This window comes from Harpia harpyja, chromosome 11 (assembly GCF_026419915.1).
Source record: "Harpia harpyja isolate bHarHar1 chromosome 11, bHarHar1 primary haplotype, whole genome shotgun sequence".
In the NCBI taxonomy this organism is placed as follows: domain Eukaryota; kingdom Metazoa; phylum Chordata; class Aves; order Accipitriformes; family Accipitridae; genus Harpia; species Harpia harpyja.
The window spans coordinates 34,510,434-34,535,912 of NC_068950.1; the positions used below are offsets into that span (position 1 = coordinate 34,510,434).

Consider the following 25,479-nt stretch of genomic DNA (forward strand, 5'->3'; position numbering starts at 1 on the left):
GGGAGAGGCTGATGACCAGTGCTGGGGGTCTTAACCGAGCAGCTTCAGTTAAAGCATGTGTTAAAGATAGGACCTATTAGTGGCAGATTAGTACACTTGTTGCCCATTATCTGTCCTCTGTCCTATTTATTGGTTATATTATCAAATACGGACCAGATCCTGCCTTGTTTGCTACATATTCCCATGTAGCCTTCAGTTATAATTCGGTGTCACATCATAGTCACTTTACGCTCCTATGAACGGTGAGACCTGGTGCAAAGTAAGAGAAGCAAAGCCCTGCAGAAGATACAGAAATGCCTGATTCAGGTAATCCCGCTCTCTTTCCTGCCTGTTTATTAAGGCTAACAAATAAATCATGTTCTTTCTGAAAGGGCATGGAAGAGACTTTTGCTGTGGCTCCCTTTGTTGGAGAACACCCCTCCCTTTCCACTCGAGATTTCAGTCTCTGTGAAATTGGTGGTCCCTTGCAGTCCACCGTTCCTATAAATTTTTATTATGTCATACTTGAGGACAAATATTCTCAGCAGAAGCCCCCTCTATGTGCTGAGTCTAGCTAGTCTCTAATGTGTTTTAAGTTTGTGAGTGTATTTTATGGAGGGTTGCAGCCCTTAATGCAAATGTGTAATGGGAGTTGTAAGTCTGCACTGCAGGGAGAAAAGACCTCTGGGGCCTGATTTTCATTTACGCTTGTGCTGGCTGTGTTATGCTGCTCTAGCAGTGTAAAGGGACCTCAGAGTGGGTGCCAGGGTTGTGTAAATCCTCAGCATATCCTTAATAAAGCCACAATATGAATGAGAATTCAGTCTTCCTGGCTTACCAAGTGAAATGCTCAGGAAGCAGAGCAGAAGACTCTCATGGTGGTGACTTTAAGGGCTGCAAAATTTAGCTTTCCATATGCAGATGTGTGCTGGAATTATGAATGTCCCTTCTGTTATCTGTGATCTAATCATGAATATACACTGTATTAGTAACGTGCTAGAAAGTGAGTTATTGGCATATAGGTTTTCAGAATTCCTGTGGCTTGGTTTTCTTAGTCCTCATGCTTATTTACCATGGGGATATTTAGGGAAGAAGGAGATTGATGAATAGGAGTGCTACAGGAATACAGGCTTGCACAGTGCTTAGACTGCTTGCATTGCTCCCCATGCTGAAAGGGAGCTTCAGCAAGGTGGTGGGGTGGCTCCGGGACATGGGGAGGGGGGTTCCCCTTGCCTTCCCTCTGCCAAGCCTGGTTGCTGGAACTTGGTACATGGACACTGATCAGCCTGAGGTGGTGGCAGCTGCTGTAGTGCAGGACCTTGTGGTATGGGTCAGTGGTGGGTGCTCCTCTGAGATACAGTATGTCCTGTCCGTCGGGACTTTTTCTGTGCTCCAAGTAAAAATAAGGTCATTTTAGTTAGATTTAGATACAACCCTGAATCCCCAGTGAAAAAATCAACAGCAAATTGTAAGTTATTCACCGTACTACAAAAATAACGTTTCAGGCTCAGAGGGAGACCACCTCACATGGGTCAGCTGAGCCCACAGAATATTTGTGGCTGAATAACATGTGGAGTAAGTATAACTGAAAGCCTAAAATTCTTGTCCAGGAAAAGTTCACCTCCCTCCACCTGAGCTCAGCGGTGAGCATGCCTCCTGAAAGACAGCTTAATTAATTAGAAGGGTAAAACCGACAATCAGCAGCTTTGATTTTCTAAGTAAGCACATGTATGAAAATACAGCTGCATTTCAGCTTGCAGACAGCGCTGGGATGTATGATGCAGGTCAGCACTGCGCAAAGCTTACCAGCCAGCACCTGAACTTGCTGACTGCCCATCATCTTCTGATACGGCAAAACATATCGGGGGGGGGGGTGGGGGTGTTTTCCCTCTGAAGAAGGAGTGGCAGACTGTCAGGCGCCAGAGCAAAGACCCAAAACGTAGGTTTGATTCCAAGAAACAAAGTCTGGGGAGTCTGCAGAGTGGGGAACAAATGGGATTTGTGTGTGTAGGAGCCTCTGCTGCCCAGTTTCTAGCCCCTAGCTCTGTCCTGCCCTCAGGCTGGTCCACTGGGGCCATCCCCTACCACAGCTGTGGGGCAGACATGGGAAAGAAATCCACGAGCCAGGTTTGATTGCCCACGTTTGCTGAAATGCAGAAAGGAAAAGAGGGGGAAGAGGCTGAAAAGCACAGGGGAGGTGGCAGCGCTCCACCTGTAGCCTGGGTACCCCCGTGCCCAAGGCAGGGGCCACTTCTCCTCGGGAAGGCCAGGAAGATGTCAGAGCCCCGACACGGAGGTGGGTGCCGTGGCGGTGGGTCGGGCCGGACTGCCCAGCCCAGCCCCGGCAGATGCTGTTGGCGTTCAGGGTGTGCGCTGCCCGCGGGACAGGCGGGAAGGCCGGGGCTCCTCTCCCCAGGGCCTCACCTCGCCTTCCCCCCCCCCCCCCCCCCGGCCCAAGCCAGTACCCAAGGGGGCCTGGTCAGGCAGGGCCGGGTTAGCAGCCCTGGGGGCAATATGGCGGGGCTGGGCAGGGACCATGGAGCCGCCTCTGGGCCCCCATTGGACACTGCCCTTGGGTCAAGTTACCCCGTGGGCTCTGATTGGCCAAGTGCGCTTGGTCCCCTAGGGCCCCCCATCCCTAATTGGGCAAGAAAAGTGGGCGAGTGGTTGCTCCTGGTGCCTGATTGGCCAGCGCCTTTGGGTTACAGTTGGGCCCAGGGCTCTGATTGGCCAGTACTCTTGGGCCTAAAGGGCGCTCAATCCCTATTGGGCAAGGCAACCTGCTTCCAGTTGCTCCTGGACTCTGATTGGCCATCTGCCCCTAGGTTCCAGTTGCCCCTGGGCCCTGATTGGTCACGTACCCCTGTGTTCCAGCGGCTCCTGATTTCTGATTGGCCAGGCGCTCTTGGGTCCCAGTTACCGCTGCTCCCTGATTGGCCAGGCGCCCCGTGGTTCCAGCGGCCCCTGGGTCCTGATTGGCTGGGGCTTGCTGGGCCTTGCTGCCGCCTGTCGGTTGCCATGGGAACTTCCTCCTCTCGCGCCTCTCCCCGCCGGTTTCCTGGTGAACTTTCACCCTCTCGGCGGCGGGTCACATGACCGGGGCCAACATGGCGGCGGCCGCTGGGGGCTGATCGGCAGCGCCTGCCGGGCCGCGCCGTATCCGCCCGCATCCCGGGCCGCGCGGGGGGGTCCGCCCCGGGGCCCGCCGCCCCGCTGCCCCGCCGGCCGCCCGCGGCGCCCGCGGCTATGCAGAGCGGCAGGAGGGGGCCCGGCGGCGGGGGCCGGGAAGAGGTGGGTGCGGGCCGGGGGGGGGACGACAGGCCCGAGGCCAGCGCGTTGTCCCGGTGATGCGCGGGGCGGGGGGGGCCGGGCCGGGCCTTGTTTACCGGCGGGGGGCGAGTCGTTTGCATCCGCCGCCCGCGGGGCACTGACACTTCTCCGCTCTTGTCTCCCCTCTGCAGACCTTCCTGCGGGTGCGAGCGAACCGGCAGACCCGGCTGAACGGTGAGTGCGTCCCGCGCGGCGCCCCGGGCTGCCCCCGCCCCGCCGGGCCTCCTCCCGCGCCTCCCCCTTCCCGGAAAACTTTCCAGAGTTGTGTGACACACACACCCCCCACACACCCCCCCCCACCCCCCCCCCCCGCAGGCCGGGAGCTGTGACCTGCATTGCCTGGGCCTCGGCGTGCAGCTGGAGGGGAGCAGGGTGCGTTGTTGGGGGGGGGGGGAACCCTCCGCGTTCATCCCTGGCTTCCCGCGGGAAGCAGTTCTCACCGCTGGGATCCCACCAGCGAGTTTACACGTAGGCCCTGAATCCTGTGTTTTCAATTACGGGGCCAGGCTGCCGTGCTTTCCCGGCTCACATGGCAGAATCTTGCAGTAAACTTTTAAACCAGCAGTCTGAGTGTCCGTGCATCTGACGTCGTGTTTGGTTGTTTGGGGTTTTTTTCCCTCAAACCCACAGATGCTGGTGCGTTACTTTTATTCTTGTATTACTGGGCGTTCCTAACAAGAAGTAAACAAGTATTTCTAGCAAAAAGTGGCTTGGCATTTAAAAAACAAGCCAGAAGTCACTTTATTGCAGAGAGAGAAAGTCCCATCTCTCTGTTTGTAAATCGGAAAAAGCCTGAAAGTATGCTTTTTTTTTTTTTTGCTTGAGTTGAAGGAGTTGAAACTCTTTTCCCGAAGTTCAGAGAAGTCAGAACTTACCATTTAAATAGTAACAATATTCTGTCATCTGATTTTTGTATTGCTCATAACTGGTCTAATATGTACCATTTAGTCAAAATCTGGTTGTTGGGGTTATCGGGAGGCTTGTTAATTTTGAGCTTCCTGCTGTGATAGTTTGAGATAACACTAGTGATGTTGTGCTGATGCAGTTCAGAAGATAGAACAAAATAGCAAAGGGCTTTAGAGTGTACTGTTAGCAAAATAGCGTGCCTGAATTTGAAGTACTACATGTTTAGCATAGTCTAAAGCAAATAGAAGCATTATTAAGCTACTGACCTGATATCTGTGATAAGTGATGTATAACCGAATTCAGAGCTAGCTTGGAGATTTTTAAATATCAACCCAGAGGGGCAAAAACCTGTGAACTCTTGAAAGTCTGTTAAGTCATACAACAAAGAGGTGAGTTGCCTTGCATCAGTTACAGGTAACTGCTGGCAGGTGTGCTCACATCTGCGCTCTGAGATGAGTGCGATGAGCTGCCAGTGTTGGCAGGTAGACCCTTTTCCTGACACAGAGACTTCAGATGGCTGAAATGCACCAAGGTATTGCTCTGCAGTGACTTGTTTTGTGTGACAGAGGTCTCTGGAGTCAGTGATGTCAAGCTGTTTCTTTATCATTTTTGGATAGCTGGGGCTAAGCTCCCACCTTCCACCTTTTTTCTAGGCCAACAACGTGCAATTACCTTATTTTAAATTTTAAAAAAAGACTGAGCCAGGCTTGTGAGGTTCTTGGTGTTGTGGAGTCCTTCAGTATGAATGAAAGCTCTTGATGACAGCATGCTCTGCTGAACTGGCTCAGTAGTAGTACATTATGCTTTTGACTTTAACCCAAAGTAGGGCTGCAGCACAATCTATGTAGACTGTGATCTAGGAACTCCTCTTGGGCCCTGTTCTTGGATGTTCCGTGAACCTGGGTTCATCATCTAAAGGGAGGCTACTTCTTTTGTACAGCGTTTGCATTGTTTTTGCTGAATCTTTTACTCTTTTTGTATATACTTTTTGGGGTACAGTGAGCAGAACTAACAGCCATATTCCAAATGAGGACATTTGGTTAATTTATATAATGCCCTTATAACGCTGGTATTTCCTGTCTGTTCTGTTGTACACCCTAACAGTACTAGGTCCAGACGTTAGGGAGCTGGATGCAGAAATACTAGCTGAAGTGCTTTGGCTTTGGGTCACAAAGAAGGTGAAACTAGATCAGAACATTTAAGCAGTAATGCTCCAGGTGGAGAACACCTGAGTGCTTTGGAGAAAAAAAAATGTTTATTTGTCTATATCTTATGTTTTAATGAGCTTCTGATTAATCAAGCAACTTTATAGCTCGCTCTGTGAGAATGATTTCCTTATCCCCATTAGTTTACATTGACAGAAGTTACGTAGGACTTGTCCAAAGATACCTGCTTTTTTGTTTCATATCCTTATTGACACACCGAAGAAACTTAGGATACAGAAAATGCAGTCTGTCAAAGAAAAATCTATTTCATTTGTTTTTATTATGTTTTAAGTGTGCTTTTCAATTTTGTTGTAAGCAGTTTATCTTGGTATGTCTGTCAAGCTTCTTACCAGTTGAGTCCCAGAATCACTTCTGGTAACTCCTCCCATAAAAAGGGACCCACGGTGTTTGCTTTTCTCCCACCTTGTCCTTGACTCAAATCTCAGCTGCCCAGGCTTTTTGCATCCGAGTCCCATCAGATCTCCTCAATGTGTTCTGTCCTGTTGTGGTCACTTGGGTAAGCGCAGCAAGAGTGAAGGAAAGAGAAGGTAGAGAGGGAGATGTCTTCTGTGAGCTGCTATTGGCCTGGCTGCAACATGATTAGGTCCTGATACTTACATGCTTCACAGGTACCTGACAGTCCAGAATTTTAATTCTGTAAGTCAAACCTTTGACTTAAATTGAACTGTAAGGTGAATGTATTTGCAAGCTCTGGAGGAGGAGATTAATGTTCAGTCTGTTAGACTCTTGGTTGAGTGTATCCGAACTTCCCTGTCAGCCTCAGTGAGTTAATCCTGCGCCTCTCACCTGTGCTAAACTCACTTTGCAGAGGTCGTGTCCTTGTGAACCCAGGAGTATGAGGTGTTGATTCCTGACGAACCCATGTGATAAAGAAGGCATTTCTTTCATTTGTCTTATTTCCAGTGTTGCCAAACTGGAAACTTTAAGCCACCCTGTAAATTGATGCTCATGGAGTTTAGCAGTGCAGTGCAGTTAGGTAGTCATTCAAAATTAGAGGCACAAAGTTATGGGTTAGTGTATGAGAAAATGGATTCAGCAGGTTAAGTATGTGCCAACCTCGGAGAACAGTGTCAGATTGAAGGTTGCTGAAAATCATCTGTGTGGAAGTTCAGCCATGCAAATGTGAAAGCCCCACCGAGATCGTTCTGTGAATTTGGCCCTTAATGTTCTCTCAGGCAGATGAGCAGCAAATTGTACATAAGGTCTGAAACGGTTTAATTCTTGACCATCTGTTTTCTTGCTTTAGCTTGTTCTTGAGATGGCTTTTTGTGCTCTGCCATTGCTGCCTTTGTTCCCTTGGATCAGACGCTCTTGGATAAGTTGGTCACCCACAGAAGCTTTTTGTGATAGGCCTAACAAAAATAGGTATAACTGCTCCTCAAGACTCCTCTATTAGATTTGCAGAGAGCGGGTGCTAACTCTTGTGCTTGAATATCTTTGATTCAAATTTAGGGGTATTCGCAAAGTTGGCATTCTCAGTAGAGTTGTAAAATAGGTCCTTACAAAGCTCCTTTTGCACCTGCCTGAGAAGCTGATTCCTGTTTTGGTGGTGACTATAAGCCTGCCTCTCTGGGCAGACCCCCGTGGAGCTGGTCACCGTGCAGTTTGTTGTTGAACCACCACCAGCATGTCATGTGCTTTTGTAGCTGATGGGTGGGGGAGGAATAAGGCTAGATGATTTTCACTGGAAAGGAGACAAAAATGTTTCCACTTAATTTGATTGGCCTGCCATTGCAGGAGCTGCTAATGATGTCTGCATGAGACTCGGGGGACCACTCAAACTGGTAGAGGGAATCATAAGAGATATTGCTAGTAACTTAATCATCTCCTTTGATGCTGCGGTAGAGGTTTGTATAGTGTCCACTGCTAGATGCTATGTAAGAGCGCTTTTGAGGTAATTAGTGCCCTGTCCTGAAGGTGAATTTTTGCTTGGGGAGGGGAGTACCAGTGAAAACTAAAATCCATTAGCTTTTCTCTTGGGAAGTTTTGCTGGGCTAGAAAATAATATGATCTTTAGCCTTGATAGGGAGAGCCCATTGTGAGAAAAGATCCTCGGTCTCTTCCACCTGTAAGGCAGCAACGATGGGCTGGCTCCTTCTCTCTGCACCCATGGGAAGTGTACCCTCAGCAGTAGAGGCTTTGTCAAGTGCAATTTTGCTCCTCCTCTAGGGCAAGCAACTTCTCACCTTGCATAGTCCCAAAAGACCCCGTATTAGGAAAGGGAAGAGCAGGTCCTTTAGCCAGCACAGCTCCAAAGTTAAGTCAGAGACAGTAACTGAGACCTCGGCCCTTGCAGAGGGTCCCAATTCTTGCCCGCCTCCATGTGCTACTTTCTCATTCATATGCTGTGGTGACTGAAACTCCCTGGGTGCCCAATGGTTTAGGGTAACCTGTGGGAGAACATGCAGGAGCAGTGTATAGGGTAATGTACATCTGTTAAAAGTGAGGCCTCAAAGGTGCTGGAAGCCCTCTGATGGCCTAATAATAATTATTAATGCTAATAAAAATTAGTGAACTCCTAATCTGGCAGAAGGCTGGAACAATAACTATGGAGTCTTTGTTCAGTCAGAGATAAGAATGGGTCATCAGCCTTGTGCAAAAACCTCCTTCCCTGAGCTCCGTCCCCTTCTTGCATCCAGTCCTCCGCTGCCTGCGTTTTTATCTTCCTGAATTACGAGAGGGAATGGCTGCTTCCCGCCCCCCCTCCCATGCTCCTGCGACAGGAGCAAGGGGGAGAGGGATTAGTCAGCTAATTAGAAATGATCGCATCTATCAACACTAATTAACAATCCTGTGGTCTCACTTGCGTGTTCTTTTGAGCTGCTCCCCTTCGGGACAGCGCCGCAATCACCCCCTGCCTTTGGGGCTGCTCCGTCCCTTCTGCGCTGATTGGAAGTGATAGCCGGGCTGCGTGTCGTGTCGGGTAGCGACAACGCTGCTCGGGATGTGCTTTCTAGGCTGCAGCATTCCCTTTCAGCTTCTGCTGTCACCAGGGGCACCCTGGGCCTCCGTGGGCACAACACTGCCGCTGCTAATGACCACAGAATGAAAATGGCAGGGGGATTTGTTTTCAACACCTCTTTCTTCCAGTGGCTTTTTCACTTGTGGCATTAGAACTTAAAGGGCTGCTTCTCGGCAGAGCTAAATGAGCCAAGATGGGGGCTGTCTGCTGAGTCTTGCATGGAGCTGGACCAGAGTGAGGTTCTGCTCCCAGCTCTGCACTAACATTTCAACAGTAGATCAGATGCTTGTTCTGGTAAAATGGTCCCAAGAATTTATCAGTGCAAGACCTAAAACAAGTTGTCTTCCTTTCATCAGTGTTGCAGCGCATGGACTGGAGGATGGCAGTTAAAAAGTTAAAAATACTAATAAACTTGCCAGGCAGACTGACTTAGCTCAATTGATTGGCCATGGGGAGTCCTACCAGAATAATTAAACTGCTCTCTCCCTACATTTCCCTGTTTAAAAACAGGATGAGGTGAGAGAAAGATGTGTCTGCGATCAGGATAGAGAGGGCTTTGTTCATGTGTTTTTCTCTGGTCAGATAGGTGTTTGTTGGAGAATGCTCAAGTCGTGTCTGATTCCAGCCTTCTCCTACCCTATTTTGTGCTGGCTCTACAGAGCTAGTGTGGCAAGGAAAGAGCATCCTAAATTTATGCAAAAGAGCCATACTGGAGGATATAGGTATTCACTAAACCAGAACTTCAGAAGTCTCTCGTGCACTGAAGTGCAAACCACAAAGAGCATGGCTTAACTCTGACTACTTCTGTAACAGGGCTGGATGATGTTGAAGGGGGAGGAGGGATAGTGGTTTGGGGTTCAGGAAGGGGAGAGAAAACACAGAAGACGTGTTGGGGGTCATTGTTTTATTTAAAAGTGGAACATAATTCATCTGGGCACGATGAAAATAGCAGTAACACTTTATGATGTTTGCTTTTGTCGTGACTGGAAGTCAAGTAGTTTACCTTCTGGAGTAGAAGCTGACAGTATAGGTAAAATAAGAGATTTAAGCAGACAAATTAGAAGGGAAACTATTAAAATATCCCACTAGGAATACTGAAGTACCTGAAGTGCGTGGAGATGCAGGTGGGCTGTGGAGCGGTTGGTGTGGTGTACCCAACACAAGAGAGGGTTGTGGAGATTCAGCAAATAAAATTTAGACAAACTATGAAAGTGGTGTGCGTTTACTTTAGAGTCTCTGTTGTTCAAAGTGCCAGGTATCGAAAACGCTCTTGTGGTCTCAAGTTCCTGTCACTTGTTCTAGGAATGTCACATTTGCAGAATCATTTTTGTGATTCTAGGAGTGGAGATTTATTTTGCAGGGAGTTTTCCCACAAATCTGTCTCATTCAGTGAGGAAAAGCAATGCCCAGGGAATAGAATTATAGAATCATTTAGGTTGGAAAAGACCTTTAAGATCGAGTCCAACCATCAACCATGGCCACTAAACCATGTCCTGAAGTGCCTTGTCTACACGCTTTTTGAATACCTCCAGGGACGATGACTCAAATTTGAAGCCACCTTAATCATGGAGCATCGAAGAATGCAGGAGGTGATGAATACTCCTAATTCTGGAATGTAGGAAAGTATATCCTAACCCAGAGAGTCCTGAGTCCAGGGAAGCCAACAAGAAAGCCTTGAAAGAAGCCTTTCAGGTCTGTGTTGGTGTGTTCAGCTGAAACTTTATAATTCACCAGGCAATGTGCGTGCACTAAACTCATGCACTTTAGAAAACAATTGACAAAAACTTTCCCATACCCTGGTCCTTCTCTTCCTGGCATTCCAGCAGCTTTCTCTGACTTGTTGGCTGCAAGAAGCAGTTGATCCCACAGTATTCAGGCATGAAGGCTTTCAGAGCATGCCGCAGTGCTCACAATGTCAGTAACGATTTCTGGCTAATGCAGCTTTTTGGTGGTGTCGTTTCTCATTATCACATGGGCTTTCCTTGGGCTTTTCCTTGTCTCTCATTCAGAATTTTGACCTTCCTTATTAATTAAACAACGACTTTCCTGCAGCCAGTGATTGAGTTATTCAGTAATACCTGCCTAAAGCCATCATAACGAAGGACAGAAGTTCTTTTTAATGCAAATGATTTGGTTCCAGATGTTTTGATCACATTAAACGATGGCTCAAATTAACCAGAGATTGGATTAAGCAACAGGCTACCTTGGCTGCTTTTTCTAATCATCATGATTCCTAACATGTTTGTTTTCCAGAGCATGCCCTCAAGAAGGCAGTGTAGCCCCCAGTTTTCTTCTACGTGAAAGTAGTGAAATAAAAATAAGAGAGCCAGAAGCTATCTAGCATAGGTGCTGCATTAATCTCACAAATATCTTTCCTCTCCACGAATATTACCTGCTACTAAGATGCTGCTCTGACTTGTTTGTGATGTTCTGGGAAGGAATTATTCAGGGTATACAGGAGACTCTGGGGTCCTGGAAGTGGCTCTTATGTACCTTGTCCAAGGCTTTTCAGGTGCTGCCTCATCCTTCTATGGTCTAAGCAAGTTCTTGTATAGGGAATAGATGTGTTAGCAAATGGGTCTTGGGCTTAGAAGGCAAAATCCAGAACAGGATTCAGTGGCTTGATCACTCAACTTTGAAAAAAATTTCAGCCTTCCAAGAGAAAGTATTTAACCATTTGAATAACTTACCTGGGAACATGCAGCAGATATTCCCTTTCCTAGTTGCTAAATTGTGAGTAGCTGCCTTTCTGAAATCAGGCTGTACTCAGCCACAGGTTACAAATTTAATCTGGAAAGTGCTAAGTAACAGTCTCTGTACTGTTTACAGAGGTCAGAATAGGGAGTTGCAACAGGATTTTCTGGTGTGAAATGTTACCATTTCTGCCAAGGGTTTATTATTTGGAGCTAAGCAAATAGCGAGAAGAGTGTGTCTACAAACTTGACATGTCTTCCTTTTTTTTTTGTTTGTTTGTTTGTTTTCTTTCCCTGGTTTCTCCATGCAGCTCGGATTGGAAAAATGAAACGGAGGAAGCAAGATGAAGGGCAGGTATGTCCCCTCTGCAGCCGACCTCTGTCAGGATCCGAGGAGGAGATGAGTAGGCATGTGGAACAATGCCTTGCAAAGGTAGAGGCGCAGCAGGATCACCAGCTGCCATTCCCTTCTCCCTACTCCCAGCTTTGTCTGCAGTTGACCTAACATGGGGCAAAAACTAACATTGCTGAGCTTGCAGGCAGTGCTAACTGTCTCCCTAAGATCTGTAGTCACTTCTCTTTGTCTTGGAAGATGGATTCTTCTGGATTTTTCTCCTGTGTTGCGTTAGTAACTTTTTTTACTTCATGCACCCTTTTGCTGTTACTGAAGTGTAAGTTGTAGACTGTAAAGGTAGAGCTATTGAAGTTTATGAAGCCTTTTGTAGGACTTCATGCTTCCTATGTAGCACAGCAGGAAGAGTCCTTTCTGATCTCTGCCTTTGACAACATTAGAATTATTTTTCGTTGGGTTCTTTTGTAATAGACTGGTATTTGTAAATGCTGCATGACCATCTTATGCCAGGAAGTGCATTTGAGCAGAACCGTTCTCTTGCTGTTCATCCCAAAGACAGCAAGGAAGAAGGAGGAGCAAGCCCTAGGGAAGGGAGAGAGTTGGGTCACAGGACTTTCTGTGCTTGTTTCTCAGGAAAAGCCCACAATACAGATGATAAACTCATTCTTATTGCCTCAAGAGGTGCATGGTGTAAAGAGAGGTGTCTTTTGATCAGGGTCCCCCAAAAATTATGCTGTAGGAGAACATTTGTGCTGGGGGTCAAAGGAATCTGTGGTTTACATGATGGGGGAATTGTGCATGCAAGGCAGGGGAATGCATGTTGAAATGCACATCAGCATTGCTGTAGGAACCGGAGCTTTCATCTCTCTGTGTAAAAATGGTGAACCTTGCAACTTGTTTCGCTCTTAAGGTTTTCAAGTTCTTCCAGCACCCATTTACTTCTAGATTTAGATCCCTGGGAATGGGGGCGGGAGTAGATGCTGCTGTCTGCTCTATACTTAGCTGTTCTGGGAACAGTCCAGCTTTTCTTCTCCATCCCACCATGAGTTATTAACCCCAAAGAGCTATTTCATGCATTTCAACGCTCTGCCCCTGCTTTACCCTGTGCAGAGAGAAGGTTCATGCATGACTGAGGATGACTCTGTGGACATCGAGAACGAGAACGGCAACCGCTTTGAAGAGTACGAATGGTGCGGGCAGAAGAGGATACGGGCTACTACTCTCCTGGAGGGAGGATTTCGAGGTGCGCCAGTGTTTTGGGGGCCCTTATAAATTGTTCTGCTGTGGAAGTTGATCATTACCTATCTTTAAAGGGAGGGACCTGGAGATTTGCCTTTCACAAAGGGCGGGACCTTCAGCCTTTGCCAGAATGTAAAGTGATTTGAGCTTTCTGCCTCTCTTGAATGAGAGTCAAAATTTGTGCAAGTCTTGAACAAAAAGTGTGGCGTATTTCTTGCTTGAGAAATGTGGCCGAAGAGGGATTGAGTAGGAATGGGTAGAATGGGGAGATCATTTGAGGAAAATAGCTTCTTATATGTTACACATAGTAAGAAATACATGGAAATATGTGAAGAGAGGAAAATAGAAATGAAATTGTAAAAATTCCCAGCCTGAAGTGACGAAAGCTGGTGTATCAGCCTCTGGTGATGTATTGAAGGTGACAGCTAAGTCGCTTTAGCACCTGCATAAAATATTAAAGGGCCAGTTGTGCATTTATCACTCCATCCCTTTTAAGGTTGATAAATGAGAATCCAGGAACCTGCTCTGCACCTCCAGCACTGCAAGCCCTTAGGGCTCCCAGACAAACACGTTTTATTTTTCGTCCTTCTTTTGCTTCTTCCCCAGTGACGGGGAAATCAGTTACTGAGGAGAGAGTGAGTTATGGCAAAATTTGACCTCTCGTGAGCTTTATTGGTGAATGTAATTTTAGCTAGAAACCTGGCCCTTTTCTTGCACTCAGCCCTTTGGCCTCAAAGAGGAGGATTTACTAAACTGTTCGTTGGCATGAACCTCTGGCACTAAGGAAGGTCTCTTGCAAACAATCCACGTAGCGCATGCCTAATGAGAGGAGTAATGCTGGCTCCCTCCGTTCAATAAAGAGGATGGGATGTGATCTCTTCCTATATCAGCTTGGATTTTAATTTAAAATATCTCAAGGGGAAAGGCTACTACGTAAGGGAGTTGGACTTAAAAGCCAGCCGTGTGCTCAGTGACAGCCTGGCACTCCTGATCTGCTGTTACCTTGTGCTGAAATTAAATTGTCGCTGGGTTGTAGCAGAGCAGATGATCAGGAGCACAGAGGTGAAGGAGCATCTCAGTGCTCCTTTGAGTTTTAAAGGCTACCCAGTGAAGCTCACACAGTCACTTTCTGTGTCTGTAGCCTTACCTACCTTAACTTTTTTTGTGCCTGCATGGAAAGTTGCGTCTGTACATGATTCCAGGTAGAGGTTTGATGAGACCATGCAGGGCTATAGACTATGTTTATGTAGTATAGTCACTACAATCCATAGCAGGGGAGCATGGGATGTCTGTGTGCTTCTATTGTTGTCACTGCTAGCCCTGATTAGAAAAAGCTACTTAATTAATTTCTGTCCTTTTTCGTGCATGCGTAGTTTCTTCCTTCACCCCAACCGAACACCTGAGTTTGAGGAGAACACAATCTTCTGCTTCCTTTGGTGTGGATGTTGTGCTGTCTTCACCTGGTTAACATTCCTGGTTGCTTTTGAGTTAACTCAATGAAGTGTGATCTGAACCTTTCATATTGCTTCAGTCATATGGAGAGCCTCTTTCAAATGAGGCTTCAGGTGGACAAAATGTGTGTAATTGATCTGATTAGGCTGTGTAAGTGCAAAGTACTTGCTCCTTGTTGCATTTTCTTCCTTATTTTAAGGAATTCTCGTATGTGTTAGTTTATATTATATAGATCAACTGCTTTCCTCCACCAGAAGTTAGACAGGTTCTAGCATCAGTCGGGGTTGTAACATCTGCTAGATGGCTGCAAATGCATGGACAGGTACTTCTGTCGTTCATGCTTGGAAATAGCCTTGCTTATGGGGTCCATCTCTTCTTTCCTTTTTGAGGCCTTCATGACACCTTCGAGAGTGTTTAGTTACATAAACAGATCCAGAAAAGGATCGGAAGACTAGAAGAGTAGAGCACAACTAGATGCAGTTCTAAAACCCTCCATAATTACCCTGATGGGAAGGCTTTTGGATTAGACTCCTTCCCTTTGTGGTGCTGGATGAAAGGTGTCTGTAGATCAGTTCACAAGCACAGGAACCTCCTTGTAGCATTTGTAGTGAGGAACATCCTTTCTGTGCAGCTTTTGATGGCAGAGCCGCTGCTGAAGAATGACTCCACCTGAGTGGCTGGCAGGTCCCTAGTGCATGTGTTTCTCCCTGCCCTTCCTCCTCTGGCACACACCTCTGCTGGCAGCTGGATTCAACAGCTGCCATGCTCCTCCTAGAGAGGTGTCCTCTTCCCTAAACAAGGGAACTTCTCGCCACCAAATTTCTACCTAGTATTTCGGGATGACCAGGTAATATCTGCAGGGTGCCTACCTACTCTGCGCAACAAGTTTCTGTAAAATTTGGGAAGCCAAAGCAAAGCTGGAATGATCTCCCATAGTTGGCTGATTGTATTTCTTTTTAAGCAAGTTACACTTTTTCATGCTCCCTTTTGTGGTTCTCATTGTCTCTGCTGCTGGTATTCAGAGGTCTTCATCAGTCAGGCCTGCTTTGTGCACTCTCAGGTAACCTTAAGGTGACTGTCTTTTTCCTTTTTCTGCCAGTGTTGGCTCTTGCCTTGTTTTAGGGACAGAATTCTTAATTTACAGCCCTGAAGCGCAGCACAACGTTTTGGAGATGCTTTCCAATGTTAGAACTGCTTTGTCTGGAGTTGGCAAGGCCCTCGTTAACCCCCGTCACCCGAGGCTTTGTGTTTGGCTCTGTTCCCTTTGCTGAGAAGTAGCAGCGATGTGGAAATCGAAGGCCTTTTATAATGCCAGACAGCCTTTGCCAGGCTACAGGGATGTCACCAGTGTCTAAAGAGATGACATGGGGAAATATATAAAACCAGAGGGGAACATAGATGTCCATGTGTCTCATTAATTTTGGTTATAATGGTGTGTTGCTTTGAGGAGATGTCACGGCTGAGCGAAGGGGGAGCAGGACACTGTGGCCAGTGTGTATTGCATGAGTCGGTCAGACCATGGGGCAGCATTACAGAGGTGACTCAAACTTAACACAGGTTCTGGCTGCTTCTTTTTATCATTTTTCGTTAATGGACAAAGTTCATATCACTCTCAAGGTGAGGAAAACTCTTTGCTAACTATATGAAAGATCCTTCCGGGTTCTGAGGTAGGGTAAGGTTGGGAGATCTTGGGGGTTTTCCTTCCTGAAAACAGAAAGGTCAGGGAAATGAACAGCCCTGCTCAGATTTTCTGGAAGGTGGTCTAATACCTAGGAGCAATCACAAGCTGAAACTTTCGCGTGTGTGGTTCCTAGGATGATGCTTTCTTGCTTCCAAAGAGCTTGCAAGGAAGACTTGCTCCTGTCACCTGAGGGGCTGTCTTAGAAGGTGGAAATTCTTTGTCTTCTGTGTTGGTGTTACAGCTGCACACCACCAGTCAGGTCTAGGGCAGCAGAGCCAAAGCACACCTCCTTGCCTGCCACGGCTTGGCACTCTTGAGGCAGCAGGTGGAAAGAACAGGAGACAGCAGCAAGTAGGAGTATGATGTAACTGAGAAGTGCAGGGATCGTTATGTTGTCTCTTAAGCTGTAGGGTCTGGTGAAGGCATTCAGTCAGGAAATACTTGGTACTTCTAGTTGTCCTCCTGGCTTCTTAAAGCATCATTTGCTATCACTTAATTTGTTTACCCAAAACTAGAAGAATGCAGGGTGTAAATGAAGATTATTGGCAATTATATATGATTTGGAACCACTTTGTTTCCACAGAGGTCCTGCCTGAAGTAGGGCTTTGTAGTAGGAGAGTTCTTGCTTCTGTTTGCGATAGGTGCAGAAGGCTACCAGTGTGAAATACCAAATGCTATTTAAATCAAGCTCACGCTTCAAAGTGAAAAGCTATACAGATGTAATAATCAAATATTTCCCTATCTTAGTACAGTGTCACAAGACTAAAATTTCCCTTGAAATACCTGAACATTCAGTAACCACCTGTCCCCACATCTCTGGATCATCCCTCTCTGAAGCTCTTTGTTGCAGGGGATTATTTCATGCCATCTTTGTCTAATGAGTTTCTGTGTTTAGGAAGCCAACAAGGCTCCGCAAGTGAAAGCATCAAGTGGCTCCCTCTCTGATTTTTTTTTTTTTTTTTTTTAATGCTCAACATATTTGTAGCAATTCTTCTGTTCCTCTCCAGAATGGATGCACGTTACCCTCAGTGTTTACACTGTAAGGTTATCCCTTTAAAGAATTCCTGAGGGAAGTTCAAAAGGTTTTTTTTTTTCTTTGAAAGATTCAGTGTCTCTTTTTGTGTGTATGTCTCTCGCTTGAAAGCAGGGAAGAGGAGGGGGGGGAGTGAAAAAAAGTGCTTTATCTGAAAAGAATCACATCAGCTTCGCACTGATAGAAGCTGCTGTCATCTCTTAAACGGCTTAGCACAGTCAAAAGGCAAGAGGACTTAAAACAGTGTCTTACACAGGGATCGATGGGTGGAACACATAACTCGTAACTGCAAAAAAAAAAGCGCGGGGGGAGAGATAACAGTAATGATTGCATTGAGGGAAGCTTGAGGGAGGCTTGTTCTTTGTAACACAGCTTCAAAGGTGTCTGGACCAGTGCCTAAGCAAACTGTCCTGTGAAGTCGCTGCCTCTGTAGCTCTAGCGAAGGCGGGGGGGATGCTTGCACCCTTCTGTTTCTTAGCAGATGGGACAAAGATTAGTAAATGCCAGGTTAGCAACTCCCTTCTGCTGCTTCAGATTTGAGGAGAGGATTTTGTCACTTGGTCTCTTGCCGTCCTTTCCAGGAAGGTAGCTTGTCCAGGAGAGGGGAAGGAGGCTAGTGGTGGATGGGGTGGTTGGGGAGATTGGGTGGGGGGACGGGATGTCAGTTTATCGATCGCACCTCAGTCAGGAGAGCTGCAGGCGCAGTGCTCTGAGCACGAGCGGCAGCGTGCTTAATGTGATTGAAAGGCAGTTAAAATGGCGGTGACCTTTTCAGGGGGAATTAGATTGCCTGCCAAGAGTGGTTAGAGGGAGTGATAACGCCAGCTTGAGGAAGCTGTCCAGTCTGCTTCAAAGGGAGAGAGACAGAGACAGGGAAAGCAAGCTAGCAGCAAGTACCATTTAAAGCACAAACCACGCGGTCTGATAGAAGAGGGATTGCTGTCCTCTTTAGATATGAAAGAATTGAAGAATTGTAGCTAAGTTCTCTCCACCCGCCCCGTCCTCCTTTTCTCCCCTCCAGCTCCCCCACCAAAAAGCCTTCCTCCGGGTGCAGTAGCAAGTTAGTCACCACTGCTCTTCTGGGTTTCTTTTCCTTCAGCAGATCAGTTGTATCAGAAATAACACAGAAGAGAGAAAGACTTTGAAAATGTTAAAATGGTAAGCAGGGGATTTTCAGGGAAGGATACTTTCTAAGAAAGATCAACATGACAAGGATCTGTCTGATAGATTGCAATACTCTTGAAGAAGGAGAAACACACAGGGATTACTTAACTCTGAAGTTTCTCTATTTCTCCATGCTGCCCTCCTCCCAGGCTAGCACATGGCTTGTATCTGTTCATTAATGTCTTAGCAAGGGAAAAGAACAGCACAACTTAGTGTATGCACAGGGGGACTTGGTAAAGCCTTACAAGCAGTAACAAACTACAGTTATCCTTGGGTGTCCATTTGCATTGGATCTCATGTCATCTACAATTAGGGCAGCTGCCTGGAAAGCGGGACTATGTTAAAATGTCTAAAAGTTTCCAGCAGATGGCTGCAGTCCCACTGTTGGCTTTCTATCTCTGCAGAATCAAGATGTGCTTTAGTTTGAGCAGCAAATGTAGGCCAGCCTTTGTCCAGCATGGGTTAGTTGTCCAAGAAGGGGCATCGGGGCAATAGCTATATGTTCCTCCAGTTTGTTCTCCTTCTAAATACATGCAACATTAGAAGCATGCTCTCAAGTGTGAGGTCCTGTCCTCAAAATCTAAGTAGATGCTTTTCAATTCTCCTGCCTCAGCAGCAGGTGTTTGTGGACACAGTGACTTTGCTTGTGTCTGGTAACTGCCTGGCAGAAAGCTCCAAATAGAGGAGTGTCCTGGTTTCGGCTGGGATAGAGTTAATTTTCTTCTTAGTAGCTGGTACAGTGTGTTTTGGATTTAGTGTGAGAATAATGTTGATAACACACTGATGTTTTAGTTGTTGCAAAGTAGCGCTTATCCCAAGTTAAGGATTTTTCAGTTTCCCATGCTCTGCCAGCAAGCAGGTATACAAGAAGCTGGGAGGGAGCATGGCCAGGACAGCTGACCTGAACTAGCCAAAGGGATATTCCATACCATAGAACGTCATGCTCAGGATATAAACTGGGGGGAGGTGGCCGGGAGGGGCGGATCACTGCTTGAGCATCGGTCAGTGGGTGGTGAGCAATTGCATTGTGCATCACTTGTATTTTCCTGGGTTTTTTTTTCTTTTTCTTTTTTGTTATATTCCTTTTCATTACTATTATTGTTGTTGTTAGTATTATATTTATTTTACTTTAGTTATTAAATTGTTCTTATCTCAACCCACAAATTTTACTTTTTTTTCCAATTCTCCTCCCCATCCCAGGAGAGGAGTAAGCAAGCGGCTGTGTAGTGCTTAGTTGCTGGCTGGGGTTAAACCACAATGAGGAGAAAAACTCAGTTGTGCTTATCAGTACAATTTCATGAACATCAAACTCTACAACAAAAATCCACAAAATCTGTGTTTGACAGGTATGTGGAAACTGAAGCACATGAGAAGCTTCTTCCCTAATGTTACAAAGATAGTAGCAAAGCTGGCAACAGAGTTTAAAAAATCTTGCTCTAGAATCTCACCTAGTAGCCAGCTGTGCCCTCTTCTTCAGATAAAATATAGTGAGGCTTGCAGGAAAGCTTCAGGAGGCAAGGAGACTTTCCATTTTTCCATGCCAGGAGGTTCAGGCTGCATTTAAGATCATACTAGTTAAGAGGGTATAAACTCATTACTCAAATTCAGCAAAAGAATTTGAGCTGAGCAGTAAAAGTGTGACTTCTCCTGAGAGACTGTGTGGGAAATAGAAGATGTCGCTGGCATATTTAGGGCTTTTGGAAGAATGGTCTAGTAACTAGAATCATCTTCCTCATTTCTGTGTAGATGAGTCAGAATTCATTCATTTTACCTTGGCAGGCTGAAGCAAACTTCAACTTGGATGCAAGAGCAGGCTGTGGTAAGAGTATAGGGAATCTTTGCCATAATGAAATTCTTAATCTTCCTCCCGCTTAGCAAGAGCTCAGTTCAGTGCCTTTCTCTGTCACATTTCCAGCGTCAGTGTCCCTTGTTACTTAGTCTCCAAGGTGAATGCATCTATACATCTAAGCATCCTTCCCAGCCTCTCAGTCCTTGCATTTTAGCCTTCCTATATTTGGTTTGCTACCTTCTGCTGGTCACTTCTACCTGCTGTAAGCTTCCAAATGGGCAAGATGTATAAATTTCTTGTTTCTCAAGTGCTTATTCTATGCCTTATCCCCCCTTTAGAGGGCTGCTGAGTCCCAGAGCACTCGTATGCTTTACCTCAGCTCTTGTGTAAAATGGTGGTAATCCTGGTAATCCCTCTGTTGCTGAAGGACGGTACTTTGTACTAGTCTGATGGAGTAGCCCAACCACTCCTTAATGTTTGCACCTCTCTCCTTTGAGAGCAAGTACTTGTCCATAAGGTAATACTTGACCTAAAAATGCTAACAGATCTGTTTACATAGTGTTATATACAATAATTAGATGGGCTGTACCTGACTATTGCTCCATCATTTGTGTCCACATATAGAATTTGAGGGATTCTGTGGCTAATAAATGTCTCTTGGGTATTGTACTGTATATTAATATCAGAAGTTGCCTTTAGTGAGCAGGAAAAACAGATGAGAATAGTATGTGATTTAAAAAGAAAAAAATTCAGAATTCCTACCTTACATACAAAAGCCAGCATGACCCACCGTGTGATTGATGCTCGATATATGTTTAAAGTTCATATAATGCTTCAAGGAACAGCGTTTTCTTCATTTTGGAATACAAAGTAATCAATGGGACTTGGCAAAGTAAAAATCGCTTTAACTGAAAAAAAAAAAAATTGGTGCTTACAGCTGTTAAGTCCTGATTGTTGATAGTACATTTTCGTTAACTTGAACGCATGCAAAAATGTAAGAACCTAATTTTTATGCTCAAACTGCCAGAACGCGTTAGCTGAAACAAGCACAATCAACTAAACCTTGCTGTTTGATTTATGTAATGCCGACAGCCACTTTAACTAGGAAAAGATTTTCTGTGGGAAGAAGGGGAATTCTCTCCATTTGACAGTATTGTGTGTCGTATTTGGGGGAGGAAAAGGGGTGTCTGTCGCCCAGCAACAGAGGAAGGAGGAAAAAATTTATTTAGAAGGAAAACAGAAAATGCAGTTGTAACACCATAAAAATTGGCAGGGGGAGTAAGGGAGCAGGTAGAGCACCTGAAACTACTCAATTTTTTGAAACTGACTGGGTTTTGAGTTGACAGCATCCCTTTAAACTTCAGTTTTCCTAGATCTCAGACATGCAACATACAATCTTCCAGTCCCGTCTGCTGCACTTCCTTAGCTGCTCTCTGCAATCCATTTTTCTAGCGGTCTGTCTGCTCTGGTTTTGAAAGTCCCAGGCTTTAAGACAGTCATTTGATAATTTTTTTTTTTCCCCAAGCATCTACAGTTTTGCTAGAACTGCAACCTACTTCTTGGACACTCAGGTCAAACTTCAGCCTTAAGCACACAATAGTTGATTGACGTGATTTTAATAGCATTTTAGAATACAGTTGTTAAGTCAGGGGCAGTGAGATTTTTCTAAAGGAAAAAAGGAGCACGGGTCTCAATGGTTCTAAACAGCTCCTGTCTCCGCATGTCGTCTCTTACACTCGGCGGTGAAATGCATTATCGAGTAGCGCCCGGAAAGTGGCTAACTGCGTTTGACACACGCCAACTCCCTGCCTCCACACTGGATAATTGCATTGTCAACTGTTCAGCAAAGTGGCAGGTGACACTGCAGCCGGATTGATTGTCCTAGTATGGAGGCTCCCAAGACTGTCAGCCACCCAATCGATAGAGTTTACACAAGACACCGTGACTGCATCTGTAACTAATTTCAGTTTAAACCTCGCAAGATGCGGCTGTCCCTGTTTCCTGGCCTCTCTTCTCCTTTGCTTGCATCTTCTCCCTGGACAAGGAAGTTGCTTTTCTGCTGAAAGCCCGGCTTTATTTCTTGTTTTGGAGCTGGAAGTGAAGAAATCAATGGTGTGTTTTGTGGTTTCAGAGTTGAGGGCATTACAGCACATGGCTAACTAGCAGCTCCAGTTTTGCAATCAATAGGCTGATCAATTGATTAAATTAGCACTGATTTTTCTTTCTTCTTTCCAACCTAGAAAAGAATTAGTTTGGGGGGAAGAGCATGTGGGTTTGGCCCGTGAAATTTAGCCCTTGGTTTTTCCAGTCCTTGGCTGCCTTTCCCCCATGAATACAATCTCTGTGCTCATCATTATTTAAAGCAAACTGCATTGAGCCCCGCCGCTGGCAGTGGCCCGCTGTAAGCCAGGGTGTCAGTTTCAGCTGTTCACCAGCCTTGCTGCTTCATGCTTGGCTGCCTTAGAAAAGTCATCCTCCAAGCTCTGCTGTGTTGCTTTATTATTGGCAAAGTTGCGACATTCCTGTGATCCCTGTCAGTGGTGCTTATTGATCCAGTGATGTGAATCTGCTTAGTGATTCAAGATTACTTTAATTCTCCCTTTTCCTTTTTTGTTTGTTTCCACCCTCTCCCCAGGGGAACAAAAGCTTTCAGATCCACCTTTTCCTGACTGTGGAAAACGAGCCGTAGCTGCAAAGACCATGGCTGTTGCTGCTGCTTTTGTACTTCAGCTCTGGGTTTTGAAGAGCAGCTTTTGAGATAAATATGAGACTGTTCTCACCTTAGTGCATCACGCTGGCATGAGGCTCTAGGAGGCAACCATGCATGAATGGCCACACCAGATCACACCCTTTGGTCTGAGTGCATTTTCCCCTCTGCAGCCACAATCCCTACCTAATGGGTTACAGAGAGGCATTAAAGAAATCTCTGGAATACTCCTTGGTGCTGCAAGGGCTGGGGAAGCCTCTTCCCTGAGCCTTGCAGCAGCTGGCCCTTACCCTGTACAGCAGAGCTTTCCTGCCCTTTGTTCAGCACGCTGCTGCAAAATGATGTTAATGGTCGTAAAATTATATGGCCCCTTTCTTTAAAGGCAGCTGTTCCTCTGATCTATTAGCAAAGATCACTATAAGCGTCCGAGACACTGGTAAGCAGTCAGGTCTCTGGCAGCCCATTTGTGTCTCTGTGGGAGCTAATAGATGGCATCAGATGGATGCATCTGCTGTTTCAGGTGTACGCTGTAAGGACACAGTTGGCTGTCAGTTTTCCAGGTAAATTACTGTTTTGCTTGAAATGGATCTGGCTTCAGAGAAGTGAAACCCTTGTCCTGTAAGCAGCTTTTCATGGCCTCTGAATGTCATTTTTCGTGCAACAGGCTGGGAAAGTCACCAGAAGAATTCTTCTGTTCCTGTTTGTGCTAGGAAAAAAATGGGGGAACAATTCCACTGTCCAAAAATATGGCTGGGGAGGTGTTACGGATCTGCAGAAAGACTGTTGTTCAGCATGGCCTCATCTCTGCCTTCCTCTTGTTTTCAAGAATCTCTAATGGCTTTCCCTTTCTTCCCAAACGCCTTTTAAAAAAAAATGCCATCCATGCCACCTTGTCCTCTTAGTACTAGTTTGGGATACTTCAGCAGCTGATGAAATAAACCCAGTTTAGAGCCATTCTTGGGAAGTGTGTGTGAGGCCTGGCCGTGTGTCTGCATAAACTACTTTTATTGCCTTCATTGTTTTTACTCTCCAAGAAGCCAACGAGTGACATTTCGTTAAGAAAATAGAGTGAACGTGCTGGAAAGGGAGGTTGTGCAGAAGGGGGTCACTGCAAGGAGTGTAATTAGCAAAGGCTACAGTTCTGGAGATTTATGGGAGGCTTTTTTTCTTCTTTCCTGAACACATGTAAATTACCTGCAAGCAGAATGAATGCCTCTTCCGAGCCAACACAGGCCCCAGTAGAGCTGCATGCCCCTGAGATGGATTTGGATTTAGACCCACTTACAGAATTTACACAAAATTCTGGATTTCTAGAATATTTCCAATATAGATTTGATACCCCCCCATTCCTTGGGGGCCAAACAGGAGAAACGCTAGTTGTACAGATGAGTTTGATCCTCTGCATGAGCAGCATCTCATAGCTGCATTCATAATGGTGGTGCAAATAATAATACTAACGTTTTAGTTTTGTTCCTCACTCTTGTTTGAAGTGATAATTAAATGTATACAGCACAGCTGGCCCCCAAAACTGAGTTTATCTGCCCAGATAGGAGTTGAGGTGCAGAGGTGAGGCACAGTAGGTCTGTGCTTTTCTGCCTGTGCTGATGAAATTTGGCTGTGGTTGTTTGGGTCTGCACTGGTCTGGTTGTCTTGCCTTTCTGCTCCCGAGACTGCCAGTCTCCATGTGAGCTCATGCCTGCGCAGAAGCCAGCAGTGCTGCCGACACCTGAAGCAGCATATGTTGTCACTTTGACCATCTGCCACTGAACATGATGGAGAAAAGGAGGGACTTGAATGTGAGGCCCTTCTATCTGTTCTGTGAATCTGCTTATATATCATGTTAATGACTCTCCATCTTAGCTTGAGCCACCATTCACTTGAGAGATGATGAGATGACTGGTCATCGGGGGGGTTGCACAAAGGAAGTGAGATTTAAGAAGCAGTGCAGAGGTCAGAGAGGATGCTTAGGCATAGGGGATGGCTTAGGAGAAAGAAAAGTGCTATGACAACTTACGGAAAGGGGAAGAAAAGCATTTCTGATGAGATTTATCTCCAGCCATTATTAATAGGCACATGGAAGAAAACGGGAAGCATTTTCCAGTCTCCTTCAAGCTCAGCTGGTTCCTGTAGTCTGCCAGTGCCTGCAGCCTGGCGGCAGCAAAGAGGCACATGAATTTTTTCTGCTTTTCAGACTTCTGAGTCAGTATTTCAGAAACACTGTTGCTTGTGTAGAGTACCTAAATTTTTCAGGAACTACCTTGAATTGGTGCTCGGGCAGACTGCTTCGAGGCCAGCCCAAGCAAAGCTGTGTACACAGTGCTGGAGGGTGGCGGGTGCTCTAGGTAAGTGATCTTGATAGGTACATTCTGATTGATGGGGGAGTTTGTCTCCCAAACTGTCACAGGGTTTATAGAGGTGCCACTCAATACCAGTGCTGGAATTGCTTGTCAGAGCACCTGGCTACAAGAGCAATGGGGATTGGAGACAGAGCTGTAACTTTGTTTTTTCTCTGCTTAATGGCCCTGGCGTCTGACCTGCCTGCTCACTCCTGTTTGTCTGGACCTTAAGGAGGCAGCTGGGATTAAGACTGTCAGAGGATTGTGCTGCTTTAGCATCAGGAGGCTAATTGTATCGGGGCTGGCAGCTTATGACAAGTGGTTGCTTCCTAGCAAATGCATGGCAAGAGCAAAAAATTCTTCAACAAGGAAAGGGAAAGATATAGGAGAGTCTGCATTTTCGTTTGTTCTTTTTTCTTCTGAAAGCAGCGTTTTCAAATTCACATGTGGAATTACATTTCTCAGGCCTTAGGTGACTCTCCTTGTAAGAGTCGCAGCTGCTTCTGTGAATAACAGATCATGTCTCTTGTGAATTCCTAGGTCAAACTCACAACTTAACATTTAGTTGTCAGATTTACATGTTGGGATAAAGTTCTGGTCCCGAGCATTGACCTCTGGATAGTGGCACTG

At 46.0% G+C, this 25,479-nt stretch overlaps 1 protein-coding gene across 5 annotated transcripts in view; it reads left to right on the forward strand.

The window, feature by feature from the left end:
- The window catches only part of RNF220 (ring finger protein 220), a 227,998-nt gene that overhangs the window by 164,145 nt on the left and 38,374 nt on the right, over positions 1-25,479 (forward strand). For 2 of the 5 annotated variants that reach the window (XM_052800408.1, XM_052800410.1), the window contains 3 exons: positions 3,441-3,483; positions 11,408-11,529; positions 12,559-12,691. In XM_052800408.1, the coding sequence (XP_052656368.1) occupies positions 3,441-3,483; positions 11,408-11,529; positions 12,559-12,691 (298 nt within the window). Of the gene's footprint in view, positions 1-3,057; positions 3,271-3,440; positions 3,484-11,407; positions 11,530-12,558; positions 12,692-25,479 lie in introns of those variants that run through there. The other 3 variants (XM_052800411.1, XM_052800412.1, XM_052800413.1) reach the window with 2 other exon arrangements.